General features: G+C 38.0%; 1 protein-coding gene across 1 annotated transcript in view; it reads left to right on the forward strand.

The window, feature by feature from the left end:
- Positions 1 to 19308, forward strand: part of stk11 (serine/threonine kinase 11) — an 81125-nt gene that overhangs the window by 20351 nt on the left and 41466 nt on the right. The window contains exons 3-5 of the mRNA XM_028816232.2: positions 2832 to 2915; positions 6016 to 6105; positions 19039 to 19171. Coding sequence (XP_028672065.1) covers positions 2832 to 2915; positions 6016 to 6105; positions 19039 to 19171 — 307 coding nt within the window. The remainder of the gene's footprint in view (positions 1 to 2831; positions 2916 to 6015; positions 6106 to 19038; positions 19172 to 19308) is intronic.

The raw sequence follows: 19308 nt of genomic DNA on the forward strand, positions 1-19308 counted from the left end.
ACTGCAGTTATTTTGTGTTCCATTTTATTAGTTTTGTATTACCAAAAATATCCACACACAGTTTTGCAAGTTTCAAAATAGTTTTCTTTATAGTTTTCAATTGTACTGTTTATAGCAACTCTGGTTTCTCATGATGATATGATAGTTCAAGGTTCCCAGTATAATAAAAAAATGCAAAATCAGATAAGTGTCCGCTGATGTAATTTGTTACCTTAACCTGCAACAAGTTTAAACAGTTGGTTATTTCAGAAATGCTTTTTGTTTTAATTTTACTGCACACACACACACTTTTTCTGATATTTTTGATATCTGCTGATATAGACTATATGTCATCTACCCATTTCAAAACTTCAAAAGTGTATTTGTTTTTCAGGATATTTGTACTTTTATATTAATACTGTTGAATCACTATGTGATTTGTGTTAGTAACAATAGCAGTTGAAGTAAAGATGAAAGTTATTCTACTTATATACTGCATTTCAATAAGCATACTATTTACATTAAATACTGAACACCTGTTATAGCAATATCTCAGATCTTTCACTTAATAAGCAACATGCAAACCTTGGGTTACACCTCCCTGTGAGCCTAAACTTGGAGGATGTCATTTAACAACACATATATGAATAAACATACATTCACAATGAGAGTACTTAATGACACACATCTAATACCCAACTATTAAACAGTATCTGTAGTTATGTACACTCTGTCCACATACACATGGAAAGAACGTGCAAACTCCATAAAGACACTTGATAGGCTAGTAATGAAACCTGTACTTAAGCACTGTGAATTTGTAGTAATAATTATACATTTTTATTTATTTTGAATTCTCAGAGCTTCACAAATAGTCAGAGGAATACAGTAGATATAAAAGCAAAGATATCATTGATAATTGAACTTGAGCAGGTAGCTAGAATATGTAGTAGTAGAGAATTGGTAGATCTTGCATTGGTAGATCTTGGGGAGACGTGAAGCATCTCCATAGAGGCACAGGAGGAGACTCCTTACAGAGGTAGGTATTGGAGGATTACTGTCAAATGTAAGTGCATGCAAGATTAAAGGTGTTTCTCTCTGGCAGCATCAATTCCACAGTTAGTAGTGTCAAGCCATTTCCAGAACTCTGTAAAGCTCAGTGGCTAGTCTTAATAACAATGCAGTGGGGGAAGAAAAAGAAATGGGAAGTTGGCATTAAAAAACTTAATTGGAGCATCCCCAATTATTTTATTGATGTATTGCTCCTCTTCACTTCAATGATGGCCTTTTCTTATTAGTAAAACTTTACAGCCAGACCACCTTTTTTTTTTTTTTTTTTTTTTTTTTTTGGGTACCACATTTGAGTCAATGATTTTTTTTCTGTCCTATTACTCTGCACTTTAACCTACAAGTGTACTTAAAGCAGTTTTTTTTTTTTAAAACTCTTCTTCTTTGCCATATATATAGATCATACCAGTAACAAAAAACTGGCTAAATTGTGGGGATGGGAATGAGAATAGCAGAGATGGTTCCATATTATTTTGGAAAGATGGGCACAATCAGAAAGGTGGGGAAATAGCCATTTATGTAAAAGAAGTACAATGCATTTCTGAAGTACAAGTTCAATCCAAAATTTGCAGCAAGTTACTAGACAACACTGTAGTTGGTACATATGGAGGTAAGCAAGTAGCTGTATGAAAGACAAAACTGAAGTGCCAACCATAGAGCTTATCACCACATAGGAGCAATGGTTAAAAAGGTTACTCATGTAAAAAGGCAATATGAGAGAAATATTGCAGAAGATCCAAAAGAGAGCCCAAAGAGTTTAATTAACAGCATCTTAAAAATTCTGCTACTCAATAAAAAGAAAATACAGAGCAAAATTTTTAGAAACACTCGCAAGAAGCATAGGTTATAGGTTAAAATCAGAAAAATTGCAGTTATTACCCATTATGTTTAGTTTGAGAGGAAAACATTTAATTTGCTAATGAATACTTAATGATTTTACGTCAGCAAATCAGGGACCTCTGGTTCAGAAGTGAAGCTGAAAAGGACCAGGAGCGAAACGATATTTATAGGGTGGTGGAGAATGCTTTAGAATGTGTTAGTACTCGTAAACCAAAAATCAGGGCAGTGCAGTAGAAAAATCTGTCTAACAACTGAAAATTGTAAAAATGCTGATTATAGTTGTTTGTTTTATACAATACAAAAATGTTGCAGCAGCACATATCTGGACTAACACGAAGCTGAAATCATTCTGAGGTCAGAATTTACCTTTGAATAAGAATTTTTTTTTTAATTATAGGTTTGAATTATATTTGAATATTGATCTTCGTTCTGACAGCCCTACTATGAACCATACAACTTGTGACAACATGCATTGTTAATGTGTATGTCTTTCAGTGTAGTTCTGCGCCCCAAAAAAAGTAGTAGATGACTTGTTGTGCTACGTCTGCCTACACCTGGATTAATAGTATGGTATAGATTTAACTTGGCTGACTTTTGTTTGAGTCAATTTCTGTTAAATTTTGTAAAAGTACTTAAGTGCTGATGACACATTGAAAATATTTAAAATTTAATCTGGTCATTAAAAACTTGCCTTATTTCTGTAAGAAACAACTACTAAGCTGTTTTTTTTAATATTGTCTACATGACAATCCCATTTCTTAAGATTTGTGCTTATTCTTCTGATGGTGGGTTTTTTCTCTACTGTGCTACAGTTTGGACAGTTATATAAAGCAATCACCCTTTCATATACTGTATGTTTCTGTTAAATGTTGATGGAAATGCTTTATAGCATACATTTTATGTTCATGTAAGAAATAACTTTCTGATCTGTTTTTCTCTTTCAGAGAAATTCAACTGCTACGGAAGCTGAGGCACAAAAATGTAATTCAGTTAGTAGATGTGTTATACAATGAAGAGAAACAGAAAATATATCCTTTTGAAGTTTTTCTTTGAACAGTCAATATTTTGTATTCTGGTATGACTGAGATGTTTATTTTGCAAAATGCTTTTGCAGAATGCAAGTATATGCAGTAAGTACTTATTTTACAGACTTTATATTAATGCTGTTTTTATTATGCTTAATTATAGAATGCACATAACATTTTCTTCATGAAGTGTTCACAGTTGCTTTTTAATTGTGTGACACAGGCATGCATTTACATGTTGATTTAACTTGGATTCATTCTAGTCCTCTTCTTTCAATTGTTCCCATTTAGGAGTTGCTGCAGCGGATCATCTGTCTCCATCTATCCATGTTTTTAACCTCATTTTCTGTCACACACACTGCCTTCATGTCCTCCATCACCGTATCCAGAAACCTCCTCTTTGGCCTTCTTTTCCTCCTACCTGATGGTCCCATCCTCAACTTTTTTTTAGCATTTTATTGATTTTATTAAAATCCAGTAACATTCCATATAAGCAAGTCAAGTTTAACAAAACTAGGTCTGAACCCCCTCCCATGCGAAAGAGAGCTAGGCCAGCAGAGTAAAACTTTAAACTAGTAAAAAATAAGAAAATAAATTTAATAAATGAATAAATAGAATAAAAAAGAGGGGAGAGAATCCACTTCCTCAATTTAAATGCTTATTTTAAAATGTTATCAATTAGATCCTGACAGATTTTGAAAGTTTTGTACAGATCCTCTGAGTGAGAATTTGATTTTTCCAATAGTATATAACATCAGTTACCCACTGACTTAAAATAGGTGAATTAGGATTCTTCCAGTTGAGTAAAAAGTCTTTGTGCTAATAGTGTGGTAAAGGCAATTATAGTTTTGTCCTTCTCCTCTTTAAGCCCAGCTGTTAATGGATTAGGAGGGATTGTGACATCAAGGCTGTCTTAAAGGCCAAAACTGGAACTTGATTGCAACATTTGCATATTCTTTTTTCAATGTACCCCTCATCTCTTCTATGCATGTGTCAAAACCATCTCAAGCCTCTCTCCCTTGGTCACCAAACTGTTGTACCTGTGTTGTCCCTCTAACATACTCATTCCTATTCCTGTCTACCCTTGTTACTCTGAGCAAAAATCATAGTAAAATCAGCTCTGCCACTTCCAATGCGGCCTCTCTGTCTTTTCGTCAGTGTCACTGTCTCCAACTGTAAAATAAAATAGCTGGTCTCACTACAGTTTTATAGACCTTCCCTTTCACTTTTGCCATGTACTCTTCTATCACAAATCACTCCTGTCACACTTCCCTACCCAGTCATTCCTGCCTGCACTCTTTTCTTCACCACTCTACTGCACTCTCCATTGCTTTGGACTATTGAACCCAAGTATTTGAATTCATCTGTCTTCACCACCTTCCCTCTTGGAACTCACACACCTATACTCTGTCTTGCTCATACTGATTTTCATTCCCCTTCTCTCCAGAGACTGCTGTCTGACCTCCTCTGTCAAGCTATCCATCATCATTGCAAACAGGAAAGAGCTTACAACTGATTCTTGATTTAACACCACTCTCACCTTGAACCAGTCGTCATTCCTACTGCACACCTAACTGCAGTCACACTGTCCTCATACATATCTTGCACCACCCTCCCATACTTCTCTGCTTCTCCTGCCTTCCTCATACAGTACCATAACTCCTCTCTAGGCACTCTGTCATACTTTCTCACAGACACACAATGCAGTTCCTTCTGACCTTTGCTGTAATTCTCCATTAACAATCCTAAAGCAAATATCCCATCTGTAGTACTCTTTCCTGACATGAAACCATACTGTATTTCTGCTCACAGATCACCACCTTTCCTTTTAGCCTAACGTCCATCACTCTTTCCCATATCTTCATGGTATGGCTGATCAACTTTATACCCCTGTAGTTAATGCGGCTCTGCACATCTCCCTTGTTCTTAAATTGGAACTAATATTCTACTTCTCCACTCCTGAGGCATGTTCTCGCTTTTTGAGAATTTGTAAAAAAAAAAAAAAAATCTTGTTAGGTACTCTAATGAAATCTTGCCTAAGCATCTCTATACCTCCACTGGTATATTGTTCATGCCAAGTGCTTTTCCACTTTCATCCTCCTAATAGCTTCCCTCACTTCAGCCTTGCTGATCCTTCTTACTTTATGATTTTCTATCTAAACTTCATATGAACAACATACTCTCTCATTTTCAAGATTCATGAATTCTTCAAAGTACTCCTTCCACCTTGTCAACATCCACCCCACTTGTAAGCAAATTTCCAGACCTGCAGCATGTCCTTCCCAACTTGGTCCCTCTGTTTTGGATACATTTTAGTAAAAGCTGTTAAAATTTCAGGATATTTGTTTTACATTTTTAATAATATAAAAAAGAAAAAATAGGTAGTAATTTAAAACTTGGATTGTTTTTGGCTTAATTAACTATACCTTCAAAATGATAAACAGGTAATGTTACAGTTTAAACACAATATATAAATATTTCAATTCTTTTGTGTGACATTTATGCTTGCACCCTTGTAACGTCCAGTCAATTTGCTTAATCACTAAACTGTACTGCCTGCCTTTGTTATGTTCAGTTTTTCTTTCCAGTTTTTACATCAAGTTTAAGTCAGTTTTTTAATTAACACCTGAATGAATATTAAAAAAGACATTACAAATATGTTAAAGTCAAATGTGACTTATTTACCAGTATTATATATAGTTGCTTTTTAGAGGTCAGTGTTTACATACTTTTGTTGTTATCCAATTTAGACTTCACGAAGTTAACCTTAACAGCACAAGACAACACTCTTCATGCTATACTTTTGGTTAAATTAATTTTTTTTTTAATAAATAAATTCAAATTTTCCAGCGCAGAATGTTGAGGCTTCAGGGCACTGATTAAGATTTTTTTTTTTTTTTAAGAATCTGAAACTTTAGATATGCTTTGAATTACAGGTTTAATATAAAAATTAATTTCCTTTTTTATTCATAATTTGTGTTACTTATTGTTAAGATGAAATTTAGTTTTACAATATATTACGTTGCATGAAACATTTTTGTTTTTATCAAGCATCATTTATTGTTGAGTTCAGTACTTCATTTTTCTTTAACTTTGTTTTCACGTATATGGTGATGGAGTATTGTGTATGTGGCATGCAGGAGATGTTGGATAGTGTTACAGCTAAGAAATTTCCAGTATTTCAAGCTCATGGGTAAGTATTGCTAGGCAAACTTATTTCCTTTCTCGATTCTACCAATAATCGTGAAGTGGGCCAATTTCATTGCATCCTTTTAAAAGGAGGGTTTTAGAAACTGATAGAGCTGGTAATTCATTTTAATTTGTGTGACTGTTGAATATTATGGTAGAGCAGCAAAAAATCTTTAATTCCTGTTTCTGGATAAGTAAAATGCAGTGCAGGATACATTTTAGTCTTGAGACGGTCATATTGTAAACATGAATTCAGTTGTAGTTTGAATTCTCAGGACTCCTTTTCCTCCAGTGTCTGTTTATGCTCTTGTTTAATCAATAAAAGTGGTTTCAAGTAAATATTGATTTTACTTAAGAAAAACATGAAGTAAAATAAAAAAATAAGAATAAGCCCCTGTGCCCACAGTTTTGCAGAACTGTAACCTAAGATTAATATGCATCTTATGTGCGGTTTCATGCTTCTGTGCTTTAGGAAAGATTTGCAGAAATCGTAAAGCAGGTAATAAATTAATGTCTCCGGTACCCCTAATTTACAGGCAGTTTTCTTATGTTACTGTAGCCTCCGTTCTAGGGATATCAATAAAAACTGTTTACGTTTAGCTGATTTAAAGGTAAACATTTAGGGAATTTAAAACTAGTCATCACCTTAGGGAATGAGAATGATGCACGTACGCATGCGCCGCACGGCTGCCCTGCTACGCGCTGCTGAGAGTTGATTCTACATTAAAATAAAGAGTAATAAAAATTGTCACCCCAAAAGCAGATAGTAGACATCACGTAGTATATATGTACCAAATTTCAGGTCAATAGGTGAAATGGTTTGCAAGCTACAGGTGATTTAAAATCCTGGACAGACAAACGAACAGCCACAGTAGCGCATTATATATAAAAATTTAAGAGAAAAACAAGATTTCAGTATAGCTTACTTATCAAATTGCATGTCAACCATGTAAATCCCACAAAAGAGTCAAATCAAGTATTGCTAGTGTCCCATGAGACATGGGTAAAATGGCTTGTGAAGACCTTGCCTGTCGTCCTTGTTTTCTTTGCTATAATGACATGTAGAGTGAGAACTTATACTAAACTTGTACCATTTGTTTCTAAACTGGTGCTTTCTATAACACGGCCATGGAAACATCAGTGTGCTTCTAGTCAAGCAGTCAGCAAACAATGTTGGGCAAAAGCGTACTTCTCTGAAACAGATATTGGAATCTGTAGTTTGGGTACACTAAGTGTCAACTTTCTTGAATTCCGAGCATAATATAGTGACTACAGTAATAAGCAAGATTTATCATATATTACTGATATCAGTGAGTTCTTACTGTTTTGGCAATTATTAGCATCAGTGGGGTTACTTGCAATGGGGCTGCTTTTTCTGCTTACAGGCATAGTAGTAGGCTGGTGGTGAAATTGTTTCCTCTTTGTTCCTGCGAGATGGGCAACATGGTTCCCACTTTCAGACTGTGTGCATCCAAAAGTTCATCAGTGCTTTGTGTTTTAGTGTTTAGTATTTTAATTTTGTTTTATGCAGTAATTTGAGTCAACAATTCTGTATTTTAGTGACTTAATATGACTGTAGTCAAACTCCATTCATTTCAGGCTGTTTATAGTGACACTTAGGACCATCCCTATGTTTCAGAGTATGTGGAATCTCTCTGCAAAGGCAAAATTAACTTAAGAAAACGGCTATCCTGTTGCAGGGCGGATATTAGCAGTTTAAGAAAAGCATATTAAGCAATCTATAACTGTTTAGTTTAGCTTTGTGTTTTGGTGAATGGTTTCCCAACTTTTATGCATTTATTTTTTGTGGATTGTGTGTTTTAGTTCACATATTAGATAAGTGTATCTTACATTTGGAAACGGTTTTCTTTCTCCGTATAAATTAGCATTACAATGCAAACAAAATTGTAAGTGAAGCATTTCTTTACACTGATCACTTATTTTGCATTTGCTGTAATGGGATGTGGGCATATGTGTACATAAACTAAGAACGGGCATACTCTGTATTGCTTAAATAGGTCTTATATGGTCTAATAGAGTGCACCCCATAAAACCGCTCAAATTTCTTTTTACTGTCTGCCGTTGCTCACAAATTGGAAGCGGCGGTAGAGCTAAAAAACAACCAAATAAGCCACATCACAAAGTTTTTTGTGTATGTTGCAATAATCCCACAAGTGAATGAAAAGCAATAATGGTTTTTTGCAAGCTTTCAGATTAATTTTAAGATTTTGTTACTTGATATTTCCTCATAGCTGAGTGAATCTGCTTTTTTCTAAGATCTTACCAATTCTGAGCCACATTCAGTGAAATCCTCATTACTTTTGGATAGCTGGGGTTCAGAGCATTGCAGTGATGTATAGTTGTCCATGATCTGTCATTCATATTAGTTCTCACAGCTGTGTGTAAAAGGCTGGAAATGTATTGCATGTGTGACGGGTCATCTTTATGCACTGTTAAGCACAAGCTTCTGTCAGAGTGCTGTATGAATATTTGGTTTGCGAGCAATAAGACTTGAAGATTCTACTAGGAAAATGTCTTCAAATAAACACTATATGATTGTCTTATAACAAGATTTCCATATCTTTTCTATGAAATATGAAAACCTTGAGTCAGATCATAATCAGTTTTGACTCACTTGAGAATGATAGATTTGCACAAGGACCCTGCCTCTCTTGATTTGTAAGTACTGTTTATAGTATAAGTTTGAGCAGTTGCAGCTTGCAGTTTTACAGTTCAGCTTAACAGTTCAATTAACATTTCTGGAGGCCATTTGCTGCACATTATCGCTGTTGGTTTTTGTAGCAGTGCTCTTCCAGTTTCAACTTCTAGTACTGGCAACATACCCATTTGCAGTTTTACTTGGGGACCCCCACATTGATCAAATTTCACTGAATCACACTGGGCAAACTTGCACAAGGAAATGCTGTTCGATTGGATGTACTTGTATCTCGCAGAACTGCTGGCACTTGCAAGTTTCATGTGGGGACTTCATCTTTCCCCTATTGTACTTCACTGTTTTGAGCAGTTTTTGACTTGCACACCAAAACTGTGCTGTTTAGGTTCGTTAGAAACTCTATATTGTCCATGTGGAAAATGGTTTAGGTTTATATATGTGACTAGCTGTGGGACCTTGCCTAGGGCTGTTTACTGTCCTGCACCCAGGGCTGCCAGGAAAGCCATTACCCTCACCCTGTGACCCAAAACTGGAAGAAGCTGGTATGAAAATATAATTAACTACTCAGTTTATTCCACATGTGAAATGCAAATAAAAAAGCAACAGCCAAAAATACATGAAAACACACTAAACCTCTGTAGGACCACATCAACAGAAGCCAGGAGAGGATGTGTGAATTTCAGCGCACAGTCACCAACCTATTGTACAAAATGTAATGTTTCTCTGTGTCTAGTGGTAAACAAAAATAATTTCAAGGCTTGGAGTGTAAAACAATTTACACATACTGTGTGTGTGTGTGTGTGTGTGTGTGTGTGGATGGATGGATATAGAGATGTAGAAACTGCTCAAAAAAATTAAACACTTTGAAAACACACAAGATCTCAATGGGGGGAACAAAATCCTGCTGGATATCTCTACTGATATGGACTGGGTAATGTGTTAGGAATGAAAGGATGCCAAATTGTTTGATGGAAATGAAAATTATCAACCTACAGTGGGCTAAATGCAAAGACACCCTGAAAATCAAAGTGAAAAATGATGCGGCAGGCTAGTCCATTTTGATTAAATTTCATTGCAGCAAATCTAAATCATACTCGGTAGGTTGTATGGCCCTCAAGTGCTTGTATGCATGTCTGATAACGTCTGGGCATGCTCCTAATGAGATGACGAATGGTGTCCTGGGGTATCTCCTCCCAGATCTGGACCAGGGTGTCACTGAGGTCATAGATAGTCTGAGGTGCAACCTGGTGTCGTCGGATGGACCGAACCATAACGTCCCAGAGGTGTTCTATTGGATTTAGGTCAGGCGAGTGTGGGGGCCAGTCAGTGGTATCAATTGCTTCATCCCCCAGGAACTGCTTACACTCTCTTGCCACATGAGGCCGGGCATTGTCGTGTACAAGAAGGAACCCAGGACCCACTATACTAGCATAGGGTCTGACAGTGGGTCCAAGGATTTCATCCCGATACCTAATGGCAGTCAGGGTGCCGTAGTCTAGCCTGCAGAGGTCTGTGCCTCCCCTCCATGGATATGCCTCCCCAGACCATCACTGACCCACCACCAAACTGGTCATGCTGTACAATGTTACATGCAGCATAACATTCTCCACAGCTTCTCCAGACCCTTTCACATCTGTGACATGAGAGCAGGTTCACCCTGAGCACATCTATGAAAAACACAGGGCACCAATGGTTGACCTGCCAATTCTGGTTTTCTATGGCAAATGCCAATCGAGCTCCATGGTGCCGGGCAGTGAGCACAGGGCCCACTAGAGGACATTGGGCCCTCGGGACACCCGCATGAAGTCTTTCTGATTGTTTGGTCAGAGACATTCACACCAGTGGCCTGCTGGAGGTCATTTTGTAGGGCTCTGGCAGTGCTCATCCTGTTCCTCCTTGCCCAAAGGAGCAGATACCGGTCCTTTTGATGGGTTAAGGACCTTCTATGGCCCTGTCCAGCTCTCCTAGAGTAACTGCCTGTCTCCTAGAATCTCCTCCATGCCCTTGAGACTGTACTGGGAGACACAGCAAACCTTGTGGCAATGGCACATATTGATGTGCCATCCTGGAGAAGTTGGACTACCTGTGCAACCTTTGTAGGGTCCAGGTATCGCCTCATGCTACCAGTAGTGACACAGTTTTATACACAATTTACATAACATTTCTATTATTAAAGTTATTAAGCAGTTTGCATACGTTTGCAATCTGAGATTTTTCTTCTTTTTTTGCATATAACAAAGACATATGCTTTACATTTGCCAATCCAACAGATTGCACATCACAAACATTAACACTGCAATCTTTTTTTCGTGCCTGCCGTTTCAATAGGAGGGTGACAATGAGTTAAATTCCAATGGATGTTTTTCAAATGTTGACAAGCAATAAGTAAAAGGAATCAATGAAAACCACAGACAAAAACAGAAAAAAAAAAAAAAATAACAGTACGAGGAATGTTCGAAGAAAGATATTTTTTTTTTACAATGTTTCTGTTTGGGGATCGTTGTGCAAACGTGCACAACTGAGCTGCGACCACAGATCTAACTGCTCTGTGGATGATTCGTTCAAGCATTTCAAGGTCACTTCGTTGTAATGAAAGTATCTGTTGAATGTACTTCGTAGTAACGTGATTTCTACAGACTCATGTCATATGGGGAAACTGTCGGGACCATAAAAATACTTTGTTGTAATAGTCTCTCACTTCGGTCTCTCTCCTCTCTCTGCACCGCTGCAAAGCCCTGCCCGCCAAGCGTTCTGAAAAGTCTGAGTGAGTCGCCGTTGCCGGCAGTTCTCTCGCGGCCCGGCTGTCAGACGGCTGCGGACCGGTAGTGGGCTGCAGACCGGGGGTTGGGGACCCCTGGTTTAAAAAATATCTAACTAATGCTTAAATGGCTAGCATTTGATTGCTGTTACGGTACCTGTGTAAATAATATTGCTGACTAAGGATTGAAAATATCAAATTTCCAAAAGTTTATCATTTGAAGTAAGTAATTGATGACTGCAACTTAATGGCAATCATCTCATACTCCCTTTGAAAAGTATTTACTCCATTTATGAGAACAATTTTAATGTTCGTTAGGCTAAAATTAGAGACTGGTGACACCACACACTCCTTTTTAAGTGATTGGATAGGACTGGCATATCCTTTAGGCTCTACATTTTTGGAACCTATTTTAAAATGTGAAATTTCTATGTTTTTTTTATCTTGGGTGATGTGTGCTAGACTTTGAGTTGTGCTAAAGACAACCTTGCTTTTGCTTTTAAATTTCATTTGAAACACAATTGAGAGGAGATTTTGTTTAAATGTAGAAGTATTCTTGATCATTTTATTTCTGCAAGTGGAAAAAAAAATATTTATTTAATAAAATCCATTAATGTTTGTATACGTAATGTTTAATTTCAAAATGAATTAAGACTGGAATATTTGGATTTTCCATTTCTACAGCCCTGGTGACTTAATAATAAACAGAAATTTCAAGTTTATGTATCTACATAAAAGTGGTACTATAGAAATGCTGCATATTAAGGATTTTTTTAGTAAAGTATTAGTTAAGCTTCACAGCTCTAAATTATGATGCTCTGATTGATAATTGTGTGAGTCGTAACACAGTTTGCATAAAACATTTGTACCTCTGTGTTTATATCGTTATGTTGCTTTTAATGCTTCATATTAACCCTCGACTTATTATACTGTGGAGAAGGCATACACAGTGTGACTACCATAGCATGCGCAGTTTTCCCTGTTATGCACAGCATTTCATGTAGTTAGAACTTCTTCATTTTGGGTCACATTCGTACCCCTTGTGAACTGTTCCAGTGTTTACTTGGTACTGCACCAAGACCTCCCTTTCCAAAGGGTCTCGGTATGGTGTGTTTTTTTTTCCACACCAGGGTATGATTGGCATCTTCACATTACCCTAAATGAATCTTATTTTCTTGGAGATTGCACCAGATCTAAAAAAAACAAAAGATAACTGGTCTAAATGAACAAGAGGTGAAAATGCCTGTATTCACTTGCAGAAGGTATATGAATTAAAGTCCCCCTTTACTTTTGTAGATACTGTATGAGGTGTGTGGGTAGAGCAGCTAATTCTTTGTAATCCACAAAAATCTCCTCCTCTAACCAACCCATACAGGTGATGGTATTTTATATCCTCAGTGTGAGTCTGAACTTTTAAGACAATGCATAGCCCTATTAGGTTTGCACAGCTTTGTCCTTAACATTAAGGGTAATGTGGACATTAGAGAAGGAAGTGTTTGTCATTGCAGGTAAATTTGTGAGAACTTTTTTCTATTATTATTAATGAACTAAAAACTTTATGCTCTTCTGTTTATACACATCCACCTGTTTACACTGCTGAGAATGTTGTTCTTTACTGTGGTTCTTTTAGTATTTACTGTTTTACTTGCATTGTTTTCAATTAACAATTGCCAATTAACAAGCAGTTCATATCCAGCCTAGTGGTTTCAAGTTCAGTCCAGGGAACTTGTGCCTGCAGTTTTCTTCCCAATCAACCTTTGCCAATAACTAGACTCCTAGTTCTCAGTTTCTTTGGTTTGATATCAAATCATAACTTAAACTGGATTTGCTCTTTTTTTTCTAATGTAGCAAGCATTTGAAGTATGTGTTTTTATCTTTGTTTTTGAGGCGACTAAATAGTCAATTTTGCTATTTTGAAGTAGTTATTTTGTATATTTTCAAAATGCCCCTTTTTGCTTATAAAATGCACCATAATTTCAGTCAGTGTGGGGAAAAACTGGCCCTTTAAAACATTCTATTTCCTTCCCTACCACCACATACATACATACATACATACATATATAAAAAAAATTCACTAAGCCGCCGCCAGAGCAAGCAAGACACCCATGGAAGCACGCAGGACGGAACCACACCCACCAACTCTAAGACCATTGGATACGACGACAACTCGCAGAGCCACGCCCACCAATTTGGACGCGACGACACAGAAAAAACGGCATCATTTGTGTTTGTCTGTGCTAGAGTCCATATGCACCTCTGAGCCACGTTGACTGTTCATAGAGGCATGTTTCTCGCAGATGTGAATTGCTATATGCAGCGTGTAAAACAGTTTGCGAGGGGTATCCCATGGGATCCTTAAAACAATCCTTTAAAACTGAGGTTAAAACACAATGAAGGAAGCAGTCTTTAAAAACCAATAAGCCCTGTGCCTCTGTTTCATTAGCGTCTCACCTGCTTCACCGATGCAGGCCTTGCAACAGTCGAGACGCTCTCTTAGCAGCTGACCTTCTCTGTGCCTGACTCCACTACTGTCAGTCGCCTGATTAAAAATGGCCTTTTCAAGGGGAGCTATGGACCCGCTATACCACAGGAACACATTGCCTTCGAGCCTGCTCTCGCTCACTCTAACGTACCGGCTTTCTCTCTCTCCTCACTTCCTCACATACTGGACAGGGGAGAAACACCCGCAGCATGACTCCACCCGGAAACCGTTTCAGCCAAACTTCCACGCCCCTCGCTACGCTGTGAGCGCGATGATTATTTATTTAAAAATGGCATTTTGAAGGGGAGCTGTGGACCCACTATACCACAGGAACACCTGTGACATTGCCTTCACATTGTTTTCCTTTTATTTCTGATCCCGTCGAGCAGATCAGACACCCAGGCAAACAACACTGAATAATCAATAGCTGCAACTACTTTGCCCGCCCCAACTCCTCACCTGAGTCAGTTTCGTCTCTGTTCAGCAGTGTTTCCCAAACTCGGTCCTGGTGAGCCCCAATGGCTGCAGGGTTTTGTTCCAACCGGATTCTTAATCATTACTGCCGGTGAAACTCATCCGGGATAAGTCGGTTTTTCAAACGCAGCCGTGTAGCAGTCTTCCTGGATGTAATAATTTGAGATGAATGCGCGCCCCCGCGCTGAGTGAAAAGCCAATGTATAATCTAGAAGTGCAAGTCTAGAAAACATGAACAGCAAGTCTTTGATAGGCTGCAACAAAATGATGAAAGAACGGGCGCATTTTTTTTCCACACAAGCTGTGTGGGTGGGTGGGTGGGTGGGTGTGTGTTAGTTTACTCGAAGGATTTCAAGATTTAATATGCACAAGCGGTAACACTGCAAAAGCAGCCCAAACCAGAAAAGACGGCTGGCAAAAAGTGGCCGACAAATTAAACGCGTGTGCATTGTACTTATTGAAAGCAGCGTTACGGATTTTGCAAATGTTCATTTTTTTCCCTCCTTTTAGACAACTGTCTCTTTCCGGAAGTGTTCAGCCATCAATAAATAATTATGCGACGTATGCCTGCAGGAACACGTGCAGCGAGCGACACACACACAGGCGCGCGAGAGAGAGAGCTGGACACACATGAATAATAATACTTTGTTACATTGATATAGCAGTGTTGTCAGTATTCAAAGCTCTATCCACACAGTAAGGAACCGGGAAGCGAACCCACAATCTTCCAGAGTCTCCTTACTGCAAAGCAGCAGCACTACTACAGCGCCACAAGGCAGTTAAAGAATGCAACGGGCTCGATTTTGTTTTCACTTCTGTTTACAATGATCGGGTCATAGATAGCATTGTTGCAATGTTACTTTTCTTGGTGGCTTATTACATTACGGATGTCTCACATGTTCATTTTTTCCCCTGTGCTTAAAAGACAGTAAAAAAAGTGTTTCTCAACTGTGACTCCGGAACATCTCAGTACGCAAGCTATATTAAGCGTCGACAACGAAGACTCGCTACACCTTAATCTACAAGTACTGACACTTATCCCTACCGATGAAGTAACTTTCACCAGCGTGGCCTTCTTCGTCACAGACGATCCCACTTTCAGTCACAGACAATTATATGTTGCTCTCTCCAGAGGTCTATCTTTTCATTCACTCAGTTGTATCCTCAAACCCACGCCATTTGGACAACTGTGTCATTCAGGAAGTGTTCACCCATCAATACATAATTATGCGGCGTATGCTATGCCACGGGTTGGCTAGTATCCTTGTATTTGACTGTAGTCATAATATCTCATTAGGTATCCTCAGCTTCAAAGGATGGAGGCAGCACACAATACCAGACTCTGCCCTGTGACTGGCACAGCACTAAAGCAACACTGTGTGTATGTGTTTGTACCCTGAATTAAAATGGAAACCACATGAAAATAGCAAAAAGCATGTAAATAGATAGATAAACTTGCCTTCAAACAAGCTTCACATCATCTGTCTTAGTTTGCAGCCGTTACCCTAGAAATGATTATGCTAAATTGTTTGGTTAAAAGTACTCAATGTTAATGTGTTAGAGAGCGGATGTGCAGCATTGTTTATAATTGGCGTCAATTGAGTAATCATTCTCCTTCACAACCATGAGCAGGTTGTGTGAGAGTGCCATTACTGAGCCTGTCTTCCTAAATAGCTGGTTGATTTGGTGGGCCTCTCTTGAAACGTTACCAGCCTAGCACACCACAGTGTAGAAAATCGCACTGGCCATAACAGAGTTCTTAAACACACAAAGGATGTCACTACCCACTTTAAAAGAATGCAGTCTGGTCTAAGAAAAGTCTCCTCTGCTTTGTTTCTCCTCTCCTTTGTTTCACGGTTAAGCGCGATTTGTCCCCCGCCCCTCCCAGCTGGCCTGCACTCATACTGTTAACATTCTTGGCCCAGGCCTTTCATCATGATCATGTGACTTTGCGTAAAGCCAAAACAAGATCCGAACATTAGACTGACAGAATGCATGATAAAATGATTTTGCTTATTTAGTAGTTGTTTTGGAGTTGTGAAGAGTGGGATAACGTTCTACCCTTGTAAAGATTTTAGTGTGCAGTGCAGCGTTTTGCTGTTAATCATGCTGCACATACAAGAAAGTTTTTATGGTGCCAAATGATGTTAGGAGGAATTTGCAGCTTTTCTTGCCAACCATAATTTACGTTCATGTGTAAGGTAAGAATAATAACCTATTATTAACTGTTACTGAATGAATTGAGAATTGCGCTTTCACATCAATATGTCTGTTTTCTGTTCTTAGGCATGTTTAGCAATCACACTGTTCCCAAATGCTGCTGAACCATATTGGGGCCCACGTGTGGGCTAAGGAAAGGTATGGTTGGCCTGGTACCGAGGGGTCAAACTAGATTTTGCAGGGTTACCTGTGGACAAACATTCTTGCATGAAACAAATTGCCAGTGTGAATGCACCCTTAATGTTACTAGTCCAACTCAGTTTGTCACTGATATGGACCACAAAACTACTGGTAGCAGTGTACCACCTGCTTTCTGGCTAATAACCAGACATAGAGGCTCGTTAATGAGGTGAAAATCAATAACCAGTTCCTTGGTTATATTATATATTTTATTATAAATCAAAACCATACCTGTGCCGATTACACTTGATCAGATTGGATAAATCAATATATTGCCCTTCAAAAGAACTTTAGGAACTTAACCCTTTAGGCCCTGCATTTTCTGTTTTTATGGGAGAAATTATTTTGTGAGACATTCTACCTTTTGGGGTATCTAGGAATCTCAAAAATGAAAAAGCAAATTCATTTATTGTACCATGGCTGCCAAATACTTCAGTATTCTTGAGGAAATAAAATTGAAAGTGGAGCTACTTACTGTGTGGTGCGCATAGTCTGGAAGCGTTCATTTTCACTTCCGTGTTTTGCGGACTGTATGCCAGTCTCTCCACTCTGCGCTAATAGTAGCACGCCCGGTTCTAACAGGTGCAAATGTACCCAAGCTTTACAAAAACCGCTGCATATTTATGTACTAGTAATGTCAGGGCCGAAAGGGTTCCAAGTGTTCTAATATGGGTGTTTAATTTTTAGTAAAATTTCAAAACCAGTCATTTCATATATTAAAATTACATTCAGAATGTGAAGTTGTGTTGTGATAATTTTGCATCAAGTTATTTTGTATTTACCTGTAGTTCTAAACAAACATTAACCTCTTGAGCATCACTCAAGCTATAAAAACCCGTGCTAATACCCTTAGTCCTGAGTGTCACTTGGGCAACAGTATAGACACATCTCACGTAAAACGTGAGGATTACTCTGGCTGTAAAAGTGCCAACAATGATAACACCGAGGATTATTCTGGCAACGGTGTATGTGTATTTTGCATAAGCGTCAGGCCTGAGAGTTACCTGGGCATTGGCGTAGACGGGTCTTCTCCTAGCCTCATTATGGCATCTTGTCAGAAACACCTCTCATCAGTAGTGATGACAAGGTGAATCTGTCTTCAGTCAGTGAAATTAAAATGGTCAGTGAAACAAAGTGATTCTAGTGAATCTGAAAGTGACGGTTGTCACTTGCGCGTGTTCAGTGTGTTGTTCATAATATTTACTATTTACTAATTGGTATCATTATACTTTCTACACTTTATACTTTTAGTGTTGCATGTTTTAAAGTAGAAAGGTGAGATTTAAAAAATATATATATTTTTCAAGTCAAAAAATGCAAAGCTTTTTACATTTTGTTTTTTTTTAATAGGAAAAAGTGTAATATTGTGATCATAGGTTCCACTTCCCTTTCTTTGACAAATCAGTTTTCTTGTCCAAGCAAATATTACTGTCACTGTTTTACTTTGTATAATGGCATCTACCCCGTGCTTGCACCTACATTATACAGATGTGTTTTGAATCCCAGAATTACAAAAAAAGTGCATTATGTTTAGCACAAAGTGGCTTGGCTACACATCATTTCCTGGCCAGTAATACAGGGGCATTCTGCTATTTCCACAGCACCCAGTAAATGGATCACCACCCACATGGGGGTGATGCTCCAGTTTCTCTTCTCTGGCTGGGTTTTATGTATTCCTTCAGAAACACCAAATCCATGCTAATTATATGGTGGAGATCTTGACCTATATGGAGATATTGGTATGGTTTGATGCTCCTGTAGTTTCTCATTTTTGCTCTTTTCATGCCAGAGGATAGATCAAAGTGATGTGAAATATTCCCTTACCTCACTTGCTATTTGCTCAGGTCCTCTGCAGAATTTATCAGCTGACATGAATTTAGGACTATTACTCCATGGAATCTTCATAAATATGTAACATTGTGCTCCCGTGCTGGCTGCTACTTTGCTGTGGTGTTGTGTTAAGCCGGAAATTCTAACACAAACTTGGTGTCTCTGTGGAAGGTCAGAGATCAAGCATAAGGTGAATACAGCCTCCACTAATTAAAAGGTGAAGTTATAGAGGTTTCTGTTCATTTTCTTTTAACACTAAATTGTCTAACTTTATCTTGAGTAGTTACTGTTATGTTTTAATTAACCTTATCTTTTGCAGGTATTTTTGTCAATTAATCGACGGGTTAGAATACTTGCACAGCCAGGGGATTGTTCATAAAGACATTAAACCAGGGAACTTGCTTTTAACAACGGATGGCACTCTTAAAATCTCTGATTTAGGAGTGGCAGAGGTAAGATTCTTGTGTATGTGGTTTTGTTTTTTTTTTTGTTTTGTTTTTTTTTCCATTATTGACATTGTCACTTGATTCTGCTTTGCTTGAAGGTTTTTTTTTTTTTTTTTTTTTATTTAATTGCTGTGATTTATAAT

This window comes from Erpetoichthys calabaricus, chromosome 12, assembly GCF_900747795.2.
Source record: "Erpetoichthys calabaricus chromosome 12, fErpCal1.3, whole genome shotgun sequence".
Lineage (NCBI taxonomy): Eukaryota > Metazoa > Chordata > Cladistia > Polypteriformes > Polypteridae > Erpetoichthys > Erpetoichthys calabaricus.